Source organism: Piliocolobus tephrosceles, chromosome 15, assembly GCF_002776525.5.
Source record: "Piliocolobus tephrosceles isolate RC106 chromosome 15, ASM277652v3, whole genome shotgun sequence".
Taxonomy (NCBI): domain Eukaryota; kingdom Metazoa; phylum Chordata; class Mammalia; order Primates; family Cercopithecidae; genus Piliocolobus; species Piliocolobus tephrosceles.
Window position 1 is genome coordinate 99,317,193 of NC_045448.1, and position 22,870 is coordinate 99,340,062.

A 22,870-nucleotide genomic window follows, 5' to 3' on the forward strand; every position below is an offset into this window, starting at 1 on the left:
TACAAAGTAGAAGCTGGGTGTGGTGGTGCATGCCTGTAGTCCCAGCTACAGGAGGCTGAAGCATGAGGACCGCTTGAGCCAAGGAGTTCAAGGCTGCAGTGAGCTATGATGATGCCACTGCACTCCAGCTCTGGGTGACAGAGCAAGACCTCATCTCTAAAACAAAACAAAAGACAAAGTAGAAAGTTACCTGAGTCTTTTCTAAGTTATTTAATTTAGAGCGTCAGTCTCTAAATATAATAATATTAAGAGAGCAGTTCAGTAATTAACTTTTTTTCAGATCACTCTAACATAAAATCTCTCAACTGAATCTCTAGTTTGTCTCATTTTGTTAAGAGCTTTAACATTACATGGGAAGGTTCAGAGACTTCTATTTCCATCCTTCAACATGCAGTGACAGTCAACGTATCAGGCTCTGCAGCACCATGATATCCCAGCACCAGACTACTCCAGCCATCCTCTCATTCAAAGAAGGACTGCAAGACATGGTTGAACTACTCGAATCACATCAGATCTTAATCCAGGTACAGAAAGTTGTACTATAAAGAATACTTTCCAAAATTGTTTACTCGAATAAAAACAGATCAAGTCATTACAGAGTATTTTTCCATTTTAATAAGAATAACAGACCTACTCAAGGTAATTTTCTTCTGTTTATTTAAATAAGGATAAGGCTACTTAAAAGACTTTTTACATACAAAATGTACAAGGTTAAACTTTTCTGTACTGAATTACAAAACCTGCACAAGCATTTAATAAAAGAGCACACTTAAAAACATTTTGACCGTTATTTAGCCTCTAAAAATTACTGAAGTTCAACAGTAGTAAATAGAGGAAGCTCTTACATATATATATATATATATATGATTTAATCTACTGGCAGTTTTACTTAATGTAAGTTTTTAAAAGGTCACATTGCTATTGAATGCATCTCTAGATCAGTTTTAGAATCGTCTCTCAAAACTTAAGTCAACCAAAATATTATTTCAAATAATAATTCCAATTCTGAAGAATTTTAATACTAGCAAATATATTATGGCCTCATAGTAGTAACTGAACCAACTTTCCAAAGTGCCTGGTAGCTGTCCAGATGAATTAGGCTACTTTGGAAAACGGTACTGTCTTTACAGCCATTGAGAAGTCATTCAGTGCCCTGGTGCTGTAGGGTCCTGAGACTTTCCAGAATTCACATAGCAGTCTATGATCCCTCAAATGTAAGAGGACAGGGGGTCAGCCTATCTTCACCCCTCAGTGAATGAGGAGGGCCAAGCAGTAAAACTTGCAAACCTAAGCCAGAAGCTTGGGTTCTACAGTAAGGAGGAAGGAGAATTAAAATAGAGAAAGAAAATGTGTAAGGAGAAAGGGTAAAGTAGGAACAACGAGGGAAAGGAAGAAAAAACAAGGATGCCTGCTAATGGCAGAAGTGGTAAAGTGACTATAACTACAACTTACAAGCCACCCACTAACTCTAATGCCATTCATTTGCCTACTCCAATAAGAAAAGCTGGCTTTACTGGAATATAGAATCAAGAGCAACATTACCCGCCTCATGTTAGTGAGTAACTAGTATTCTAAAGTTGTTTGCCATACATATCAAGTTCTTCTAACCTTTGAAGCAAACCAAAACACTTCAAAACACAGGGCTCCCAGGGCTGCTGCTCCAGATTCCCAGCATTCAGCACACTTCATTATGTGGAGAAAGACATTTCAAGACAAGCTGTATCCATACACCTTCAGAAGGAACAAAGCTCTAAGAAGGTGGGATTATGTTAACACATAGTAAATGGTTTAGCGTTTCTCCACATCATTTCAAACTCAAAATAGCTCAATAATATGCTGCTACATGAGCACTGATTCTGAATGTTCATAATATAAACTTCAATTTGAAGCAACAATGTTACACAGTTCAGCTGTTATTACCAACCTACTCTGTAAGTTAAAATACAAATAAAATATTAATTTTATTGAGTAACTAAAAATAAGTTCCCACTGACTTAAAATCGTCAAATGGCTAACTCTCTCTCAACTAAGAGAGATACACAGAAGGAAGCGGAAAGGAGAACTGAATATAAAATAAAATTTGTCAATCTACTCTAAAATCTGCACTTTTAAAATCTCCTTTTGCATCTATTTATGTATAGGATCACAGTTGCCCCCCAACGTTATTATGTCTATCAGCCCTGCAGATAACAATTTACTGTAACGTTAATTTATGCAATACTTAGTATGTTTTATCTTATGTGTACAGATTTACAGTCTGGAATAAACGCAAAATGATTAAAAACTACTGGGTTAAAGTCTTAGTATGGTACTTACCTGCAAGGCTGAATTAATTTTTTGGAAGGCTATTCAATAGCTGAACTAAAATGCTTGTTTTAACAAATCAAAAGAGAAATGACTACTTTAAAACATGTTGAAAAAGGTAAATCCCAATTTGAAGATCAATCATATAACCAAAAAGTATGAAGTACCCTTTGCTTTTGCTTAGAAACACACAGCAGAACAGTAGAAACCAGAACTCATGAATATAAGGTAAATCCTATCTTCCCACTGATTTCCATTATACAACTGGAGTGAAAATACCACTCAAACAAAAATAAACAAAAAACCTTAGCAGGTAATTCTGTGTGGAACAGCCCTGTGGGAAGTGTCTATATTATAGCTGTAGGGAATCTCATGTAAGCTAGGAGTCCATCTTCCTATGTTGCACTCTGCAGTGACTTTCGACTCCAGTGGCTCCTCTATTGCCTACTCCATATTACACTAATTTTTGCCCCTGACTGCTATGCTTCCTGGACTCTTATAAATTCTAGTATTCTACCCCCACTCCCAATTCTCTAAACTTTCTTCCATCGAATACCACCTCTAACATGATTACTCTGCCTAAGATTTTTTAAATCAACTTCATTTTGAAAAGATTAAGCTCCCCAGAGCTTAATAGCTGAACTCACAGAGTGAGACCACAGACTGCTCATGAAAACAGTAGGTAGGACTGCTGCATGACAAGAACATTCTAAAGGATGGGCCAGGTGCAGAATCGACCAGTCAACTCATAATATATATATCAATTGTTACAACTTCAAGGAAAGGAACAATATCAAGCACTAATTCCTTTTTGCTTCTTATGGGAGGAAGCAATGTAAGCAATTAAAGAACAACATTTTTATCTGTATATTCTCAATAGTTTTCCAGCAGTACTACAAAGATGCTTTTCTTGGTGAACCTTTAAGGATGAATGTTGCAATATTTACTAAAATACTGTGATAAACTCTTATATGCTTCTGCTTTGTAAAAGAAATTAAAATGGCAGGCAAACTAGTAAAATATTTGAGTTTTTTAAAAAAATCTCAAATTTCCCCAAAGATGCTGAACAAGGCTAATGAGAGTAACTCCTAAAATTCACTGAAGGCTTTTTCTTTTTTTTGAGATGGAGTTTCGCTCTTGTTGCTTAGGCTGGAGTGCAATGGCACGATCTCAGCTCACCGCAACCTCCACCTCCCGGGTTCAAGCGATTCTCCTGCCTCAGCCTCCCGAGTAGCTGGGATTACAGCATGCACCACTATGCCCAGCTAATTTTGTATTTTTTAGTAGAGATGGGGTTTCTCCATGTTGGTCAGGCTGGTCTTGAACTCCTGACCTCAGGTGATCTGCCCGCCTCAGCCTCTCAAAGAGCTGGGATTACAGGCGTGAGCCACTGCGCCTGGCCAATTCAATGGATGCTTTATAGCAGACTTGCAGCTAATCATTTCAGTAGGGTCAATATAAATGACATATATTAAGCCATAGGTTTTAAAAGATATTCCTTCCTAATCAGGGCAAGACAGGCAAGAATTTTAAAAAAGGAAGGGAGGGAGGGAAGAAGGGAAGGAAAATAAATCCTTTATTTTTTTAAACCTATTTGGAACCTCTTAAGAAAATTCCACAATAATCAGGATTTCTGTAAATATTGTCAATATATATGAACATGTTTGAAAAACTACAGTTACAGTATATTTACATTTTTGGAAACTTTTCTTCAGGGCCAAGTAACATGTTGTATCTTCCTTTTTGCTTGTGGGGGCTTCAGGTTATTCTGAAAGACATGAACAGAAATCAGTTTATACTTGTAGGAATATCAGAAAACAACTAAAATGAACATTTTAAACAACCAAGGTTTACTATTAATATATTAATGGAAGATCACTGCTGCCATCTGGTGGGAATATATTCAAAGAGAAGGTGGTGAGTTTCCTAGCGCTGTGGTTCTCAAACTTGTGTAGTTTAGAACAACTCAGAGCACTTTAAAACATGCCCCAGGCCTGGTCTTATCCTAGAATCAATTAAACCAGAATCCATAAAAGGTAGGGGGATAAGGCTCTGACTTCTTTTTGCTTTTTTTTGGAAGCTCTTCAAGTGATCTTAACATACAATCAGAGTTGAAAACCACTGACTGCTCCAGATCTGCCTTCTCCCTGTCCAGTCCATCTCCACCATCAACTTTGCAATCCAAAGTCGGCGGGAAACAGGCCAGGCAGGCAGCTCACGTCTGTAATCCCAGCACTTTGTGAGGCCGAGTCAGGCGGATCATTTGAGGTCAGGAGTTTGAGACCAGCCTGGCCAAGAGGTTTGGTGAAACCCTGTCTCTACAAAAATATATATCTCGTATCTATAAAAGAGTAAAATTTTCTAGGGTAGAGAAATGCTGCTTAACAGCCTGGAAAAAAAAAAATTCTCTGAGGCCTACTCCTTATGGCAATATTTGAGATGTGGCTTTATTCTTCTAACTCTTATCCCACACCTTCCTCCTCTCTCCCACAAAGGTAGCTGAAAGGTGTATGGAGGAAGCATGGCCTCCACAGTGTGTGCCCTGGGATCAAAGAAACCTAAATTCAAATTGCAGTCTGGTCACTTACTAATAACACTGGAACTCTGGACAAACTTATTTAAATTTACTAAGTTTGTGTTTCCTTATCTGTGAAATAGGAATAATGAAGATGCCTACTTCATAGGGTTACTGACAGGATTCAATGAACTAATGAAAGTAAAAAACTCATGACCAAGTCAGGTGGTTTTCTTTTTCCAGGGTCTACTATTTTAGAGTTTGAATTTTCCGAGTTTTGATCACTTTGATACATGATTACATGATAATAATACCAAAGCCAAGTATACTACAGGAATAATGGCTATTAAACTACTAGGTATTTAAAAGTAAAAGCACTTTTCTGAAGAGCCTATATATATTACATATATATATGTATATATAAAAAATCATCTCACAAATTAAACTCTAATACATTGTGTTAACTGCACCAAATTTGCCAACAAGCATCCAAATGATTCAACATAGTAGAGCACAACATAATAGATTTCCCCAACTTCTGCTATCCCCACAAAGCTAGGTAACTTGAGCAGTAGGCGAGGCAAGTGGTAAATCTTAAAAAGATTCTGGTGTGAGTTTAAGGTATGCACACAGACAGACTTAAGGTCAGGCCCCAAATGCTACTTAATAAATGTGTGACCCTGGACAAATTACTTAATGTTCTAAATCTTGCTAATAAAGGAATATTTATCTGTTTTAGTTCCAAGACAGTTAAAGGAACTAAATGAGAAAAATCTAAGAAAACTGCCTAACAGATCCTCTCTCTACATATTTTAAGCAGAAATAACTTGAGTGAACTTTTAAAAACATTAATCACCGCAGATTTTAAAATTCCAGGATTTAAGTACTGGAGTAATGAGATGTATTATACAAATTGGACAGCCCATCAAAAGGGTTCAAGAACAGAATGTAGCACAGTCGACCCCCTCCCATGAGGCCGACTGCTCAGGTTTCATTCAGATCACTTACCAGCATGGAAACCACCCCCATACTTACCATGGCCTCTGCTTCTTCTTTAGGAGCAGCTCGCTTTAACTTGACTGGAGTAGTTCCAACAGGGGACAATGGTGGCGACTTCACAGGGCCTGAAGGACTTTTCCTATGCGTTAAGTCATGGTTCTGTTTAGTGTCATTATTATTGTGTTCCGTTTTATTGTTCATAGGCAAATTGGAAGACAAAATTAGGGGTGAAACACTCGAAGAGGAATTTGATAATTTTCTAAAGGCATTACTGGTAAAGCTTGCCTGAGGGGGAGGCTTGAGTCGATCATTATCTCCATTCTCTGTTTTTTTCACTTTTATGCTTGTACTTGTTGAACTTCCATCAAATACGATGAGGGGTCTTTTCCTTAACCCATCTACAGTACTACTCCTGAAATCAAAGAGATGCACTCTTGAAAAATACCATCTGGAATTCAAGTTCACTGGAATTCAAATTAAAATAAACAATAAACAAAAAGATTTATTGATAAGACTAATCTATTCTAAGTGAAACTATTAAAAATGAAATTTTCTACGTTCACTCTAAATGAAAGAATTTCCTAGTGTTTTATTGCAAAGTTTAAAATAGTTCTGTACAAGGAATTCAAAGTTAGCTTTAATGTATACACAAGATGCAGCTATTTTTAAAACATCAATTAACCGTCTAGCCCTGGAACTTAAAATGAGATTTCCTAGTTAAAAAACACCAGCTTATTGATGGGGTTATCTTAACCATGTAATCAGTTATTACTTAAAAAGGATAATAAACTATAAAACTATACCAAGACTACCACAGTAGCAGTCTACAAATGAGGCACAGCATTCTACTCCATTCAATAAAGGTCTCTAAAGCCAAGGCATTTTCTAAACTAACTGTAACTATGACATTTGTACAAGTTCAGTTGTAAAATTTGGCAAGTGTCTCATATTTACCTCCTGGAAACCTAATTTCCACTCTTAATAGTAAAGGTTAATAATGAAAGCAGTCATTTGCTTACTACTTATTATACCTCAAGCTATATCACAGATCAACTGAAAAAAAAAATTTTTTTTTTTTTTTTTTTGAGAGGGAGTTGTGCTCTTGTTGCCCAGGGTGGTGTGCAATGGCACGATCTCGGCTCACTGCAACCTCCACCTCCCAGGTTCAAGCGATTCTCCTGCCTCAGCCTCCTGAGTAGCTGGGATTACAGGTGCGTGCCACCATGCCCAGCTAATTTTTGTATTTTTAGTAGAGACGGGGTTTCACCAAGTTGGCCAGGCTGGTCTTGAACTCCTGACCTCAGGGTGATCCACCTGCCTCAGCCTCCCAACATGCTGGGATTACAGGCGTGAGCCGCTGTGCCTGGCCTAAAAAAAAAAAAAAAAAAAAATCCTTTTAATTAAACATGTTAAAAGAACTTGACATAGCCAGTTATCAGGAAGAACATTTTAGCCCTGCCACTCAAAGTGTGATCCAGGGACCAGCAGCACCAGCACAGCAACGTCATTATCTTGGGAGCTTGTAAGAAATGGAGAATCTGGGGCATAAACCTGAACTAATACATCAAACCCATCTTTGAACCAGATTCCTAGGCAGTTGGCCAAACTCAACAATTCTTGGGTCATCACTGAACATCATTTGGTAGAAAATGAGAAATAAGCTCACTATACCCACTGCCTTTGTAGAAGGGAAACAGGGACTGAGAGCAGGGTTTGACAATTTGACAATTTGTTTAATCTAAGATTCAAGAGGCACATTAAAGTTTGAGAAGCACTGGGCTATGTTGCTATGGACCTGGTCCTAGCTCTGTGTGACCGTGGGTATGTTATAGCTCTTCTCAGGGTCTCAGTTCCTCCACAGATAAAACAATAAGTAGTTCAACAATACAAGATGATCTCTTAGATCCTTCCAGTTTTAATGCTGTGATCCAATTGTGAATTTAAAAAACAGTCAAAGATTCTTTCCGAAATGATTTTGGGGGACTAATCAAGACAGCTGTACGAAGATTGCTTCAAAGGAAAGTATGACCAGCACATAAAGTTTTGCTTACTAGAACAATATGCCTGAATGTGCTGAGCAAGAGGAAAATACTGGCTGAACAACAGCAAAAGTAAATTAAAAGTCATAGGCAGTATAAGCCATATTTATGAAAGTTAAGACCACTACATAGTCTGTACAAGTAAAAGTAACCACCAAGCTAAAACGATGGTCAATCTGAAATGCATTCTTGATCAAAGGTCAGACCGTGTGTGTATTTTCCAAAAGACAATGAGGAGACATGTATTCTTCGTACTTGGAGAATAATCTCAATCCTTAAGTTTTTCTTTGTAAAACAGAGATTAAAACTCAGAGGAACATACTCCCCTTACCCCCACCTTCCTACTCTATATTCTCTCACTGCTTCTAGTGGATTGCCTATGATGGTGTCTTACAAATAGAAGGTACTAAAAAAATTGATTGATCAATAGTATCCACTTGAGATATAATAGAAACAGAAGAGTTCACTTAAGGATCTTAGGACACTTTGTACTTATTAACCAATCAACAACACTGATTAATCAAATGTAATTTTCTTTAAAAAAGAAAAATCACTTGCTTGTGGTTTCATAAAAATTTTTTTGAAATTAAATAATTTTAAATAGCATAACTTAAGCTAGTTAACAGGCCCTTCATTTGTGTATTATTCAAAGACCTTAGAGTTTTACCTGACTTGACTTTTTTCTCAAAATTCAGGAACTCCTATTGGCTCTATCTTCAAACATGCATGCTCCAACCTACCAAATTTACTACTGTAGTCAAAGCTGCCGCCATCTATTGCCTGGATTACAGTACAGCCTTCTAATTTGTTTCCCTGCTTCTACTCTTATACACGCCCATTCCCCTCCCCACACACCTTAAATCACTTCTTAGGACAGCAGCCAGAGTCATCCTGTCAAAATGTACATCTAATGATGTCACCACTCTGCTTAAAACCTTCTAGTAGCTTCTCATCTCAGAGTAAAGCCAAAGTCCTTACAATGACTTACAAAGCTTTACATGATCTGACAATCTCTCCCGCTCGCCCCCAATACAACTCGTTCCTCCTACTTCGCCATCCAGCCCTGATGGCTGCTTTGTTGTTTCTGGTATATGATAGGCACATTCAAGATCCAGCCTCTTGTATTCTGCCTGGAATGCTAGCTTGTTCTCTTCTTCCTACAGGTCTCTCTACTAAAATGGCATTTCTCACTAAGATCGTTCCTGGACAATTTACCAAAAATTGTAATTTTCTCCCTGGTCTTTATTACTATATAACAATACCATATCTTAACTGTGTTATTATGTTTCTCCCAACAAAAATATGAGCAGGGAATTTTGTCAGTTTTATTCACTGCTATACGCACAGTGCCTGGTGCTCTATAGATAGTTATTGAGTAATTAACTTTTTTACTGAAGTTTACTTCAGGAAAAATCAATAACTGTTTAGTTATGTAAGATAAATTGAAAACTAGAACCACCAAAAAGTACCTTTTAGTCTCATTTTTAACCTCATGTTGTTCTCTTTTCTTTTCCATCATTTTCCCCCATCTATTCTTCGGCAAATCCCTCTGAGGCAAAGGTATTGCATGCTGGACATAAAGGTCAGTAAGACTGTCTTTGTTTACTCTTACATCAGTTTCAACAGCTATGTTCTTCTGTGGGAAAGGAAACAAAAGCAATTTCAAAACAACATTTTTGATTTTAGTAAGTAACCACCTTACCTAACATGGTAAAACATTACTGCTTAAATAACAAATTATAAAAAACCATTTTCACAGAACACGTGCACTCAGAGGCAGTGTTATAGGTTGAATTCTGTAAATATTAGGTTCAGCCTCATCTTAAAGACAATGGTCATATTCTCTCAGTGTGACAAGGATTGCTGTCCACAACTGCTCAGCCAACACACCAAGCATGAAAGATCATTTCCAGTAATATTACCTTAATATACAAAGGGGATTGAAAACGGGAGACCGCCCGGGAAAAACAGACAAAAGAAAGCTAACAATGATTAACAATCACCACATTCTGTCAATAAGCTACTTTGAGTGTTACTATCATGATCAGATTAGTGGGATGAAGGTCTCAGTCTGTCTTATATTTCTCGTGCTTCTCTAATCTGGTGCTTCCTAAATTGAAGTTAACTACTAAGATTTCAAATAATACCACAGATAGAAACTGTTATCCTCGTACTGATGACAGTAGCAGTATACCATCAGAAAAGCCTGCACCCCATTTTCACTGGTCCTTTCAAGTAAGCCTCCAGTCACTGTCCAACCACCTCTATCTAAATCATCAAATTCCTCCTCATTTTCCAATTTGTTCTTGACATCATGAAAAACATAGCATAAGCACAGTAGTAGTCATGAAGACAGAGTTTGGATTTAAGAAGGAAAAATGAGAATGGAAATGAGATCACAGGCTCTTCAATTTCAACTCAGAAAGGCTTGAAAACATTTGTGTTTAGTACAACTGACAAGCCTATATCCTCTAACAAAAACTAATAAAAGCACATTTTACTTCTCTTTCGTATACTGGACTCATCTATTTTTACCCTGTACTCACTCAGAGGTAGGGGAAACTCCCAGGATTCTCTTGGATAACATTCCCAGAGAATTTATAGGCCCGTTACTTTGGAAAGTATTGCCTTAGGACAGCGGTTCTCAAAGCGTGCTCTCTAGGTCAGCAACAAGCTGGTTAAAAATGCAAAATTTCAGGCCACATTCCGGAACTACTGAACGAGAAACTGGGGACGGAGCCCATCAATCTGTGTTTTAGCAAGCCCTAGACTGATTCTTAAGTACCTAAAAAGTTTGACAACCACAGGTAAAAACTTACTAACATAATTAAAATAAGCTCTACTTGGCAAGAGGACTTGAAATTCAAGAAAGATAGGGTACTAAGGGGAAAACCATACGGAAAACAACAAAACACGCTACATAAACCCCAAGGAAACTTTCAGTAATTCTCTATCACTTAAAACATCACTTTTTTCCTTTCTCATTTTTCTCCTATTATTACAGGCCACAGCAGCTGGAAAAGAGCACGCACTACATGGAGAGCCAGGAGCCCTGAATTCTCCTCCTGGCAGTACCATTTACAGATGCTGTGACCTTAAACAAGTCACTTCATCTCTCTGGAACTGTTTAATCATCTTTAAACGATTAGAGAGGGTGTGCAACGGACGGTTTCTCAGATGCTTTCCAGTCCTGACAGTCCATGATTTCTACCTTCCATGTCTATTCTACGCTTCTTCCCCCTTCCTTTCTTCCTCAGGTCAGTGCTTACACACAGGAAGGGGGTGTCGCCTGGGATTCCTCTTTACAAGCCTTCGGGGCTCAGATAGATAAGCCCTATTTCCCAAGCATTCCTGATATTCTACGGACGTCTCTTTTTCGGATAGGGGGCGAGGAGCGGGAGCGAGGGGACAGCTGGCTGGTTTGCGTGGGTGGAGAGTGGCACAAACCCGGCGGGAGTGTCAGTGGTTGCCGAGGGCTACTTAAGGCAAGCTCAGGTGCAAGCGCCTCACCTGGGAAGGCCCACCCGCCTGCCCTCCCTCCCTCCCTCCCTCCCTCCGATCCGGCGCGCCCAACCTGCTCTAGAGTGAGGAGAAGGAACTCCTGGGACAGCAGCTCCGGGTGCAGCAGCAGTTCCGAGTCCGTGCAGCTGCGACCGCCCACATCCCCCGCCATCGTCGTCGCCAGGAGACCCCAGTCGGCTACCCACAAAGCCCCGCGAAGGAAGCGTTCCGGAAGTGACGTACTGGGGCGGAGACTCGAGTGTGTCGTCACTCTGAGTGCGCCGCATGCCGGGCTCTTTCTCTCGCAGCTGGTGCGGGTGTTGGGGCCTGGTCCAGCTTGCAAAAGCTCGCAGGGACCAGAGAAAAGAGAACGATGTCAGACGTAGAAACAAATGGCGTGTCAAGTTTTGCAGAAAGGGAGGGAAGAGTGAAGCTCCGGGAGCCGACCACGATTGGTGGCGCCTCTGTGACGTCCAACGGCAGAGGTCAAAGGGATTCCTGGGGCAGCCTCAAGGGAAAGAATTCTGGCGCGGGGGGCCGGTATACAATAGTCTAAATATGGCAGTGGTTGTGTCTGAAATTATCGTGTTTTTCTTTGTTTAACCTGTTTCTTGTCTCTTCATCGCCCTTCTATATAACATAAGACCAGAGGCTTTATTTAGTGAATTCCTTGTAACCCAGGCTCCTTGGACAAATAGGTATTCAAGTATTTGTGTCTTGAAGTAATGCTCTGAATTAACCTGCTTACATGTAAAAAATAATAACCGGCTGGGAAACGCCAGTAATAAGCGCCAAACGTTTGTTAGACATTTACAGTGTGCCAGGGACTGCGTTTTACGTGTATTATCACATTCCTCAGAACAGCCTAATGAGATGTGTATTACCAGAATGCCTATTTTTCAGATGAGGAAACTGATACATAGAAAGGATAATTTGCTCAAGACTGAGGAAGTAGCAAGCATAAAATCCAACGACATTTTTTCTGCATGTATTAATAGCTACAGTGAAGTAAGTTTTTAAATTGCTGTAGATATCAATTATAGTCTGATGCCCAGTAATCACTTACTAAGAAATATTTTCTGCTTCTCTTTTGTCATTCATGGGAGCGATACATATCCTAAATATTTTACACATTTAAAACTTAAACTTGTTGGGTGTGGTGGCTTATGCCTGTAATCCCAGCGTTTTGGGAGGCTTGGGTGGGAGGATTGCTTGAGGCCAGGAGTTCTAGGCCAGCCTGGGCTACATAGTAAGACCCCGTATCTACAAAAAAAAAAAATTAGCCAGGCATGGTGGTGTCTCTGCAGTACTAGCTACTCGGGAGGTTGACGTGGTAGGATCACAGGCACCCAGCAATTCCAGCCTGCGGTTAGATAGGATTACCACACTGCACTTCAGCCTGGGCAACAGAATGGGACCATGTCTGAAAAAATAAATAAAAAATAAAACTTACAGGTATGTTTTGAATATTGATTGTATGCATCCTCTATGGTGTATCATTTTATTGGAAATTATTGCATTGTCTACAAAAATATGAAGAACTCTGAGGATGCCAAAAGATAAACCTTGAAAGAATACTAGAAGTGAGATCCTCAAAAAGAGAAAGCTGAGAAGTGTTTCCCAATTTGTCTTATTCATTTATGTATGTAATACTTTATCTCTAAAAACTGAATTTCAGAGCTGGGAGGAAACTTAAAAGTTGCTCAGTCTAATTCTTTCAGGTTGGTGCCAAGAAAGCTGATCAGACTTGCCCAAAATTGAACAGTCTTAAATCTGAGCTGAGGCAGGCATCTGACTGTCTTAAATTGGAGTTAAATGTGTTAGCGTCATGGTATTAACATCATTGTATTCCACATCTCAAATCTTATTTGCTTTTCATTACAATAGTGAAATAAGTGTGATTAGCATTATCCCCATTTCCTTCACCGGGAGGCACATTGTTTTAGTATCAAAAGCAGCTACCTTGGGAGAATCTGGGGCTAGAAACCTGACCTCATTTCAAGTTTTACTCTGTTGCACCAAAACCTTGCGTGAGTTACTCAGTTTCTCAGCTTCAGTCCCCTCATCAGGAAAATGCTGTCTTAGCACTTTCTGTGAAGGATGATCAAAGGAGTGGAGATTATTATAGAGATTATAAACATACTTGACACAGAGTAAGTGTTTAAGAAGTAGCAGCTGGTTTTTACAAAGTTATCGGTCATAGAAGGCAGTTTAGAGGAAAGGGCAGGCTTTGGAGCGGTTCAGAGTTGTATTATAACCTTGGCTTCTTTGCTCACGTAGGACATACACTCTCTAGCTGTAGCTTCCTCCCCTCTGAGATGGAAATTACAAGCCATCTCGCAATGTTGTGAGGATTGGAGCTCAAGGGTGTAAAATGCCTCCTCTGTGGGCTCTCCTCGGAGACGTCTTGTATCCTATTGATTGTCATCAAAGGAAAGAAGTGGCAGGATGATGGTGTAAGAAGGAAGAACCTAGAGTTTAATAGTCTGAAAAAGTGGTTACAGGTTCTTGCTGTGCTTTTTCTCTCTGCGGTTTTCTGAACCCATTGCCTAACCTGAAGCCTTAAACTTCATCTGCAAAAATGTTTTGTGGCAGGTAAGATGTCTTTTTATTCTTCCAGTACTTCCCAGTTTAAAACTAAGAGTACTTCCTTGCTTAGAACTAATTCTATTAATATTATTCTAGGTGCCTCTGAAGCAGAACTCTTGAGATGGAAGGATTGTCATCTGAGGAAACAAAATCGAGATTAAGAGAGGAGGGACTAGAATGAGATTCACTTACCCTCTCTCCTCCAAGGGAAGGAGAGAATGGTGATGCCTGCCCAATCCTTCCTGGGCAGAACCTTTGTAGCATGGAACATTGGAGAATTTGCAGTCTGCTGACTTTCTGATTTAGGAGGTTGATGGGGAGGCCTTATAATTTGCATTTCTAACAAGTTCTGAGGTGATGCTTCAAATATGTCCAGGCAGAAGGGCTGCCACACAGAGACTTCTGCCATACCACATGAGAATTGAAGCCACAGACATCTCCAGCCCTCAAGCCTGAAACCAAAAGACTGAAAACCAAACACTACAGTGAACAAAGAACATCTCAGAACTTCTGTGGGGACCAGTGACACAAGGACCTAAGGTCTCTCTCTTCTCATCTTGGCACTTCAGTAGTCTCCCCAATCTTGACAAAGCCCTGGAGAAAGGGGCGGGCCTCCCGTTGATAAGATTGTCACCGCAGGTAAATGGAGGTTTCAAACTGAAAGAAAGGACGAGGCCCACTGCAGATAAATGGAGGTTTCAACTTGAAAGAAAGGAGGAGGGCCTCCTGTTTGATAAGATTATTGTCACTGAAGGTAAATGGAGGCTTCAAATAGAAATAGGTTTCAGTTACAGAAAAAAAAATTATCTTTGTTACACATTTGAGTTTGCAGGCCTAAGGTTACGCCCGCTACATTGTCATCTGTAACCATAAGGCACTCAACATTTTAAGCTAACTGTAAGGATTTTTGCTTCACTCAAAGATCCTGAGGTTTTATTTACATTTTTATTTGGTGACTATAGTTGACAAGAACAAAGCTGTGGTGAATCAATAAACACTGCCATGCCTGGCATTGTCACCTCACTAGATTGTGCATTCCTCTGGGACAGGGTCCATACATTTCCTTCGAATCCCTCAGTCATTAGCCTGCACAGTGCTTGTACTTAGTAGGTGCTCAATAAATGTTTGTGGAATGAATGCATGATGAACAAAATATATACTGAGGACTCTGGTGTTGATTCTTGTTGATAATGTAATAGTTAAGATATGCTATAAATATAAATATTTCATCAAAATATTGTGTCAAAAATACACTTGAGCAGACTGGGCGCAGTGGCTGACGCTTGTAATCCCAGCCCTTTGGGAGGCTGAGGCGGGTGGATCACTTTTGAGGTCAGGAGGTTAAGACCAGACCGGCCAACATGGTAAAACCCCATCTCCACTAAAAAAAAACAAAAGTTAGCTGGGCATGGTTTTGAGTGCCTGTAATCCCAGCTACTTGGGAGGCTAAGGCAGGAGAATTGCTTGAACCCAGCAGGTAGAGGTTGCAGTGAACTGAGGTTGCACCACTGCACTCCGGTCTAGGGGACAGAGCAAGACTCCTAAAAAAATATATATATATATATATATATGTGTGTGTGTGTGTGTATATATAAAGTATATACATACGAGCATAAAGGAGCTTCAATGTGAGGGTAACAATTTAAGCAATATTTCACATTTTGCACCTGTGTTGTTAGCTATTTAGAGCATTTAAACTACTGGCTTGCTTTTAAATCCATTGTCTTAGTCATTTCAAGTTGTTACAACAAAATACCATATACTGAGTAGTTTATAAACAACAGAATGCATTTCTCAATTCTGGAGGCTGGGAAGTCCAAGATCAAGGTGCTGGCAGATTGGGTGTAGTGAAGACCCATTCATCATAAATGGCACCTTCTCGCTGTGTCCTCACATGGTGGATGGGGCAACAGGCTCTCTTAGGTTTCTTTTATAAGGGCAGTAATTCAGGAAGGTTCTGCACTTGTGACAGAATTATCTCCTAAAGACCCCACTTCCAAATACCATCACCTTGAGCGTTAGGTTTCAACATACAAATTTTGGAGGTACACATTCAGATGATGACAGCACTCATCTCATGTTACCTTTCATCTTTGGGTTCTCAGTGCCTGCCACACAGCACAAAAACAATAAGTGTACGCTGAATGAATACAGATGAATGAACCTTTCCCCATCCTCAGATACTTCCTAACTGAGCTCCACTATCAACAAACTTGTAGAGCACATTATTTTTTCCCTTATGATCTGGTTAGGTGGGTTTTTCTTCCACATATCACACTAATCCAGTGGTCCTCAAAATTGTGTGCCCGTTAGAATCCTCTGGAGGGGTTGTAAAAATAGTTTGCTGGGTCCTAACCCGAGTTTCTGATTTAGGAGTTTTGGGATGGGGACACCATAATTTGCATTTCTAACAAGTCCAGAGGTGATGTTGATACTGCTGGCTAGCAACTCTACCCTGTAAACCACTGCACATTAAACTCTTGAGGGTAGAGACTGTCTTCCTCATTTCAGTATCCGCTGAAGCCTCTGGCATAGTACCTGGCACACAGGAGCTGCTCAAGAAATAGTTGATTGAATAATAGTTCAAAAAAGTTTATTTTAATGAAGCTAGATTACAAGTATATGGATGTGTGTGTATATATGATTAAATGAGCTATTACATGTAAAAACTCTTAAAACATGGCACATAGTAAGCTGTTGCTTTAAAAAAAATCGAAAATGTAACCTTTCTTTGCTTATCTTCTAAAATGACACCAACCACCCTACATGTGTGCTCTTAAAGAGCTTATATATTAGAATAATGGAATCTTAGTATTAAAAGCCTCTTTTAAAGTTAATCTAGGCCGGATGTGATTGCTCATGCCTGTAATCCCAGCACCTGGGGAAGCCGAGGTGGGTGGATCACTTGAGGTCAGGAGTTCAAGACCAGCCTGTTCAATATGGTAAAATCCTGTTTCTACTAAAAATACAAAAATTAGCCCTGCGTGATGGTGCGTGCCTGTAGTTGCAGATACTTTGGAGGCTGAGGCAGGAGAATTGCTTGAACCCAGGAGGCGGAGGTTGCAGTGAGCTGAGAAGATTGTACCACTGCACTCCAGCCTGGGCAAAAAAAAAAAGTAATCTAGTCAGTCAATATTTCAATATTAAGCTTCAAGAATTTTTTAAAAATTGGTTGAGTGTTTTCTACATGCAGAAAGATACAGCAGAGAGCATAGACACAATCCTTGCCCTCCCAAGTGTATACCCAGTGAGAAAGTGAGGAGCACAGAGTATGTGTAAGTATAAGAATACTAAGTTTTGAGAGTAGACAGCAACTATGAAAATATTCTGTTATATCGATGCAACTCCATTAATCGTTCTCATCGGAGCACATCTTTTTCACATTTTGTAAAATAACGCTTGGTAGGGGCCCAAGGAATATCTAATAAATATTAAAAGTGAAGTTAATAATTGTTTTGAAAGCCATATGATTGATATTCTTAAATGTAACCAATAGAAACAAGGAATTCGGCCTATGCACATATTTGCACATTTATGGTACAGGCATTTACATGAAGGTGCCTGTCATTTGTGACACAGACTTCTCAAGTTTCAGAAGGAACAGATGTTTCTAGATGGAATAATATGGAGCTTGCCATTATAAGAATCCTGTGATAAATCCTTTCATAAAATAAATGTCTGAATTATTTCTTGTTATACATTTTCACTCCTGGATCATCTAAAGTAGAACACAAAGATTGTTCATAAACTGTTCATTCAAAACTATATAAAAAGAATCACTGTTGCTAAATTCTGGATTCTTACCGTTGCTTTTTCTTACTAGCATGGGGTTTGGGACAAATCACCTTTTAAAATTTTTTTATTTATATTTTCCTAAGTGAATTAACACAGGAAGTCATTCACCTTTCTTTGCCTCAATCGACGCATTTGTAAAATGGTAAATTAGTAGCGTCTACTTCATTGCTCAGTCACTAGCAGTTTCTGAAGTCACTGTCTGGCAGTCAGTAGATATCACCTCTGTAACCAGCCTTGTGCAGCTCTCGGTAATGTGATCTGGTAGAGGACTAAAATGCTAAAGCACAAGGGTGAATTCTAGGCCCACCTGAGCCAGTGATTAGTTGATGACAAGTCACATAGTCTCTTTGAGCCTGGGTAAAATGAGGAGACTGGATTTGCCCTTGTACCTTCCCAATCCCTGGCTCCACTAGCTGTTGGCCACGTTAGACTTGAAGGTCCATTCACTGCTGCTTGCCCTTGAAGCTCAGTTGCTGGCCACAGCTTTACACTCCTGGGAAGCTAGTCCCCTACTTGGAGGCTGAGCCGGTGACACTGGTTCCACTGGGTCAGAGCTGAGGCTCCACTGGGCATGGGGCATTTATGTTGCCATGAGTCACACTAGGGTAGGGATGGAGGACAAGTCACAGAAGATTGTTGGGTTTTTTTGGCCACTTTCTTTTTCTTTTTCTTTTTTTTCCTTTTTTTATCCCTTTGAAACAGAAGACCATGGAGTACAATCTGGTATCTGCCTTCAGACTTGGGATAATACCTTTGTTTTACAATACTCAGAGTGGCTGTAAGAAAGCTGAGGCCACAGGTCACTAGCAGGTTCTAAAGTCTGAAAATCACTGGGAAAATTGGACTTTTTATATGCTAATAATTGAGTACTGACAACTCTGGAGGGAGCTTTCCAATTCTTTTATCATGAAATTGGACTTTGTATATTGAAGAGGGGTTCGTGGATTCATGGTAACCTACAATTCTTCACTGCGGCCTGAACCAAAGGAATAGCTACAGTTGGGTTTTCCTAAACAGAGTAAGATAGTCCCAGGCCTCCCTTCTCAAATAAGTTATCAAGCAGGTGGACTCTGCCAGTCAGGGGTCCCAGTCAGTCCCTGGGGCCCTGGGGCGCTACGGGCCTCCTGCGAGGACTGCGCATCCCAACAGTGCCTTCGGCTCTTGGTGGGGCACTGGCTGTACGTCCGAACCTCCAGCCCGCCTGGTCAGGTGGCCGCGGGCCCAGGCATTTCCCAGGCTTCATTCATTCATTCATTCGTTCATTCAGCAGGTATTTCCCGAGCGCCCTCCTCCTGTGTAGGTGACAGAAACTGGGAGGCGAGCGAGCCAGGCAAAGCCCGGCTTCCCTGGCGCTCCCCGCGGCGGCGGGGGCGGAGAAGAGACCTCAGCCCCACGGCTAGCACAGCTGGCGCGGACCGCGCTCTCGCCCGGGGCCGGCGGCCTCAGCGCCCCCCGAATGAACACCTTCCGCCCGCCGGCCGCCCAGCGAGGCGGGCCGTGTCGTGGCCCCGGTACACGGAGGGGGACGAAGAGGCCCGGAGCAGGGCCCGTCTCGGCCTGTGCTCGGAGCCAGGCGGCAGGGACCGCGGGCCGGCGGGCGGCGCGGGGACGGCTGCGCTCCCGCCCTCCGCCAGCGCCTGGCGGCCGCCCCACGTGACGGGAAGCGGCGGCTGCGGGGTCGGGCCAGCCCAGGAGCCGCGGGCCGGAGCGGGGCGGCGGGGCCCCAGGCCGCGGGGCGGCGCGGGACGGCGGGCGCCGGCGCCGGTGAGTGCGGAGGGGGGTGGGGCGTGGGGCGCGGGGCGCGGGGCGCGTGGGGCAGGAGAGCGGGGAGCAGGAGGGTGGGGGGCAGGCGGCGGGGCGGGGTGGAGGGCGAGCCCGTGCGTGTGCGCTGGGGCAGGTGTACTGGGGGCTGGAAGGCGAGGATGGGGGAGCAAGTGGCTGTACACTTGGGGGCAGGTGTGCAGGTGTGCGACTTGGTAGGTGTCCCTTGTGGGGGCCAGCTAGCCTGCTGGGGTGAGCAAGTAAGTGTTCGTGTGTGTGGTATGAGGTGTGCCCGGGTGTGGGGTCAGCAAGTGTGTATGTCGTGTGTGAGGAGTGCGTGTGCGTTTAGGGCAAGGGAAGACCTGAGAGACCTCGTCCTTGATCTGGGTTTTCCGGGGAGAAGGACCAGGAAGGACTTGCACCTCCATCCCAGGTATGGAAGGGTTTTGGCGCTAGGATTGAGGTTTCTCGGAGCTCTTTGGATTTGAGAGCTCAAATTCGGGTCACACTCCGGCCTGAATTGTCCTGAACTGGAGAGTAGGCAGGGCTGTGTTGCGGAGCAGGGAAAAGGGCTGTGCTGGACTTCCTGGCCCCTGTTTTTAGCACCAGGTCAAGGGCTGGAAGCTGTCATCCCCGTGAAATTTTTTCTTTCCGTTGCCTTCTGGAGGTGCAGGTGCAAGTTAGTCCGCCTGCCTCCCTGTGTTAAGTGCTGATATCCTTAAACACGGAAGCTGTCCAGTTGTCTGCACCTGCCGTGGCTTCCACCCAAGCACTGTTGAGTGACCCTCAGGAAGCCTCCTACCTGGCTGCTAAAAATCGGGGCTCACAGATCACCCAGCAGGTCTTACTGCATGTGGGCTGCATGGGCAGCTGTGGTCTAAAACATGTCTGAGCAGAGTTTAATCACTGATGAGTGCTCATGGGCAAGCACCTTGTCTATCAGGAAGAAAGGGAGCTGCGGGTGTGATTGTGGTGGCAAGTTAAAGCACTGAGAAGTTGTGCAGGGAAGATCCTACTGCATTGTGTATGTTGGCTTGCTTGGAGTCAGGATGAACGAGTGTAGAGGGGCTGTGTGGTGGCTGCTCCTCTCTCATGGTGGACATGCTTCTCTCTGTTGGTCAGCCGGAAGCTGGCAGACAACTTCGAGCTCGGAGCTCCATGGTCAGTCGGAAGGAACATTTGGTCAGCTGCTTCCTTTTCTTTTTCCTTCCATTTCTGCCAGCCAAGCAGCCTCAACAGTCATTGCAGCTGCTTTTGTGATGTGTAGCAAAAGGCTGCCTGGGGTACTGGAAAGTCTACTGGCTGGAATCTGCTGGAACCTGTCCATAACTAGCCTGCCCAAGGTCATCTGTGAAATGGGAGTGGTGCTCTGTGGTGGTAATGAACGTGGAGTGTGGGTTCAAATCCTGCCTCTGCCATTTCCTGTGACCCTTGGGCAATTTGCTGGACGTTCTGAGTCTCAAGTTCCTCCATCAAAATAGGGATAATATTAGAAAAGGCACATGGATTCTAATAAGAAATTGTGCCTGGAAAGGATCCCGCACAGGGTCTGGCACTTAGTAGGTGCCCAATAAATTATTGTTGACAAATACAAATGAAGGTATAGAGCCAGGTCTCCCTCAGCTCTGAAAATATGTAGTTTTATGTTTTGAGTAATTGTTAACCTAACAAATGGTTTACTCTGGAGTTAGGCTTGTGGGTTCTCAATTCGAATTTGCTGTGTACATCAAGGTTTGCATTATACAATTGAATTGGTGAGAGGTGAGATGCCACTCTTAGCCTCCATTCACTCTGTCTTTTCTCCTCCACTCATGATTGTGCATGGCAGTCCTCTTGTCGTAGCATTGGAGGCAGAGCTTTTTCACCACTGCAGGAATCCCAGGACCAATCTAACCTCAACCTAAACCCTCCAGAGACGGGGATTTGTAAAGGGCCCATTCTTCATTTAGGCAGCTCCAGTTGAGGAGTTTTAAAAGCATAGAGCTCACTATTTTAAAAATGCTATATTTTCTTTTTGTTGTTGTCTTCTGGGTGTTTTTTTTTTTTTTTTTTTGCTGTTGTTTTTGGGACAGGGTCTTGCTCTGTCACCCAGGCTGGAGTGCAGTGGTGTGACCATGGCTCACTGGTCTTGATCTCCCGGACTCAAGAGATCCTCCCACCCCAGCCTCTCAAGTAGCTGGGACCACAGGCTTGCACTACCACACCCAGATAATTTTTAAATTTTTTTGTAGAGATAGAGGTCTCCCTATTTGCCCAGGCTGTTCTCAAACTCCTGGCCTCAAGCAATCCTCCTGTCTCGGTCTCCCAAAGTGCTCGGATTACAGACCTGAGCTACTGCGCCCAGCCAAAAAACTTGCTGTATTTTCTGGGTCTGCAGCTAACATCTCTGTTAGGAAAAAAAAAAATGAAGTAATTTGGCTTATTCCTTCATGCTAATATTACAAATTTGTGATCTTTTAAGAAAACTTGAAGAAATTTTACTTAATGGGTTAAGTGTCTTCATCTTGGTCTGAATCCAGCCCTCATTAGAAATACATTAAAGTCATCATTTGTGGCGGCCAGGTGTTTGGATACTGCCGAATAATTTGGCTCAGACTTTACAACTCATCTCTGTAGCAAACCTGACTCGTTTTTCTTTATTTAAAAAAATACATACCTACTCAATGAATGTAGAATAACAACTTAATTTGGTGCCACCCCAAATGACTTTAAGTGCCTCATGAAAAGTGAATTATAAAATCTTGTAGATGATTTGAAATCAATATCTTTTCTCGATAGTCAAGTAGCTGCTGTTGAGAAAGTTAAAGATTTAAGAAAAAATCATGTATTTAAAGATGACAACTGACTAGATGTTATGGACTACCAAGTCCTGAAGGTACTCAATAATTCTTTTTTTTTTTTTTTTTTTTTTTTTTTTGAGACAGAGTCTCACCCTGTCACCCATGCTAGAGTGCAGTTGTGTGTTCTTGGCTCACTGCAGCCTCCACCTTCCAGGCTTGAGTGATCCTTCCACCTTAGCCTTCCAAGTAGTTGGGGCTACAGGTGCATGCCACCATGCCCAGCTAATTTTTGTATTCTTCTATAGAGACAGAGTTTCAGCATGTTGCCCAGGCTGGTTTTGAACTCCTAAGCTCAAACAATCCATCTTTCTCGGCCTCCCAAAGTGCTGGGATTATAGGCGTGAGCCACTGCTCCTGTCCAGTATTCAATAATTCTTTGTGGCTGTTTGAAGTTTCAGAATTGAGGAAGATGTTATGAAGTAAATGCCATATTTCTATTCTGCTCTTTTTCTACCTCCCACTTCTCTTCCTAAACCCTTTTAATTCTAACTGCTGATGGTACTCTTATAGGATGTATATTTTATATA

The 22,870-nt window shown here is 41.9% G+C and overlaps 2 protein-coding genes and 1 long non-coding RNA gene across 8 annotated transcripts in view; 2 read left to right on the plus strand and 1 right to left on the minus strand.

Moving 5' to 3' along the window:
* Positions 1-589: 589 nt before the first annotated feature.
* On the minus strand, positions 590-11,760 carry C15H2orf49 (chromosome 15 C2orf49 homolog). Of its 3 annotated transcripts, none has more exons than XM_023211314.1 (5): positions 11,432-11,760; positions 9,327-9,493; positions 6,104-6,230; positions 5,855-5,977; positions 590-4,072 (listed from the first exon to the last, which is right to left on the minus strand). In XM_023211314.1, exons 1-5 carry the CDS (start codon positions 11,528-11,530, stop codon positions 4,016-4,018), a joined length of 573 nt encoding a protein of 190 aa, XP_023067082.1. In that variant the 5' UTR covers positions 11,531-11,760; the 3' UTR covers positions 590-4,015. The 3 variants fall into 3 exon arrangements, with proteins under 3 accessions (XP_023067082.1, XP_023067081.1, XP_031790065.1); XM_023211313.1 differs by having other exon boundaries at positions 590-1,731; positions 3,998-4,072; positions 5,855-6,230; positions 11,432-11,576; XM_031934205.1 differs by having other exon boundaries at positions 641-4,072; positions 5,855-6,230; positions 11,432-11,576.
* Positions 11,761-12,266: 506 nt separating this feature from the next.
* LOC111542157 lies at positions 12,267-15,182 on the plus strand. Of its 2 annotated transcripts, XR_002731467.1 has the most exons (3): positions 12,267-12,366; positions 13,639-13,953; positions 14,044-15,182. It is a non-coding gene; the product is annotated as an uncharacterized LOC111542157 (long non-coding RNA). The 2 variants fall into 2 exon arrangements; XR_004228502.1 differs by having other exon boundaries at positions 12,364-13,953.
* A 4,219-nt stretch (positions 15,183-19,401) lies between these two features.
* Positions 19,402-22,870, plus strand: part of TGFBRAP1 (transforming growth factor beta receptor associated protein 1) — a 79,334-nt gene continuing 75,865 nt past the window's right edge. Inside the window, exon 1 of one of the 3 annotated variants that reach the window (XM_023211315.3) lies at positions 19,402-19,506. The gene's annotated coding sequence lies outside the window, so the exon portion shown is untranslated. The remainder of the gene's footprint in view (positions 19,507-22,870) is intronic. The other 2 variants (XM_023211317.2, XM_023211316.1) reach the window with 2 other exon arrangements.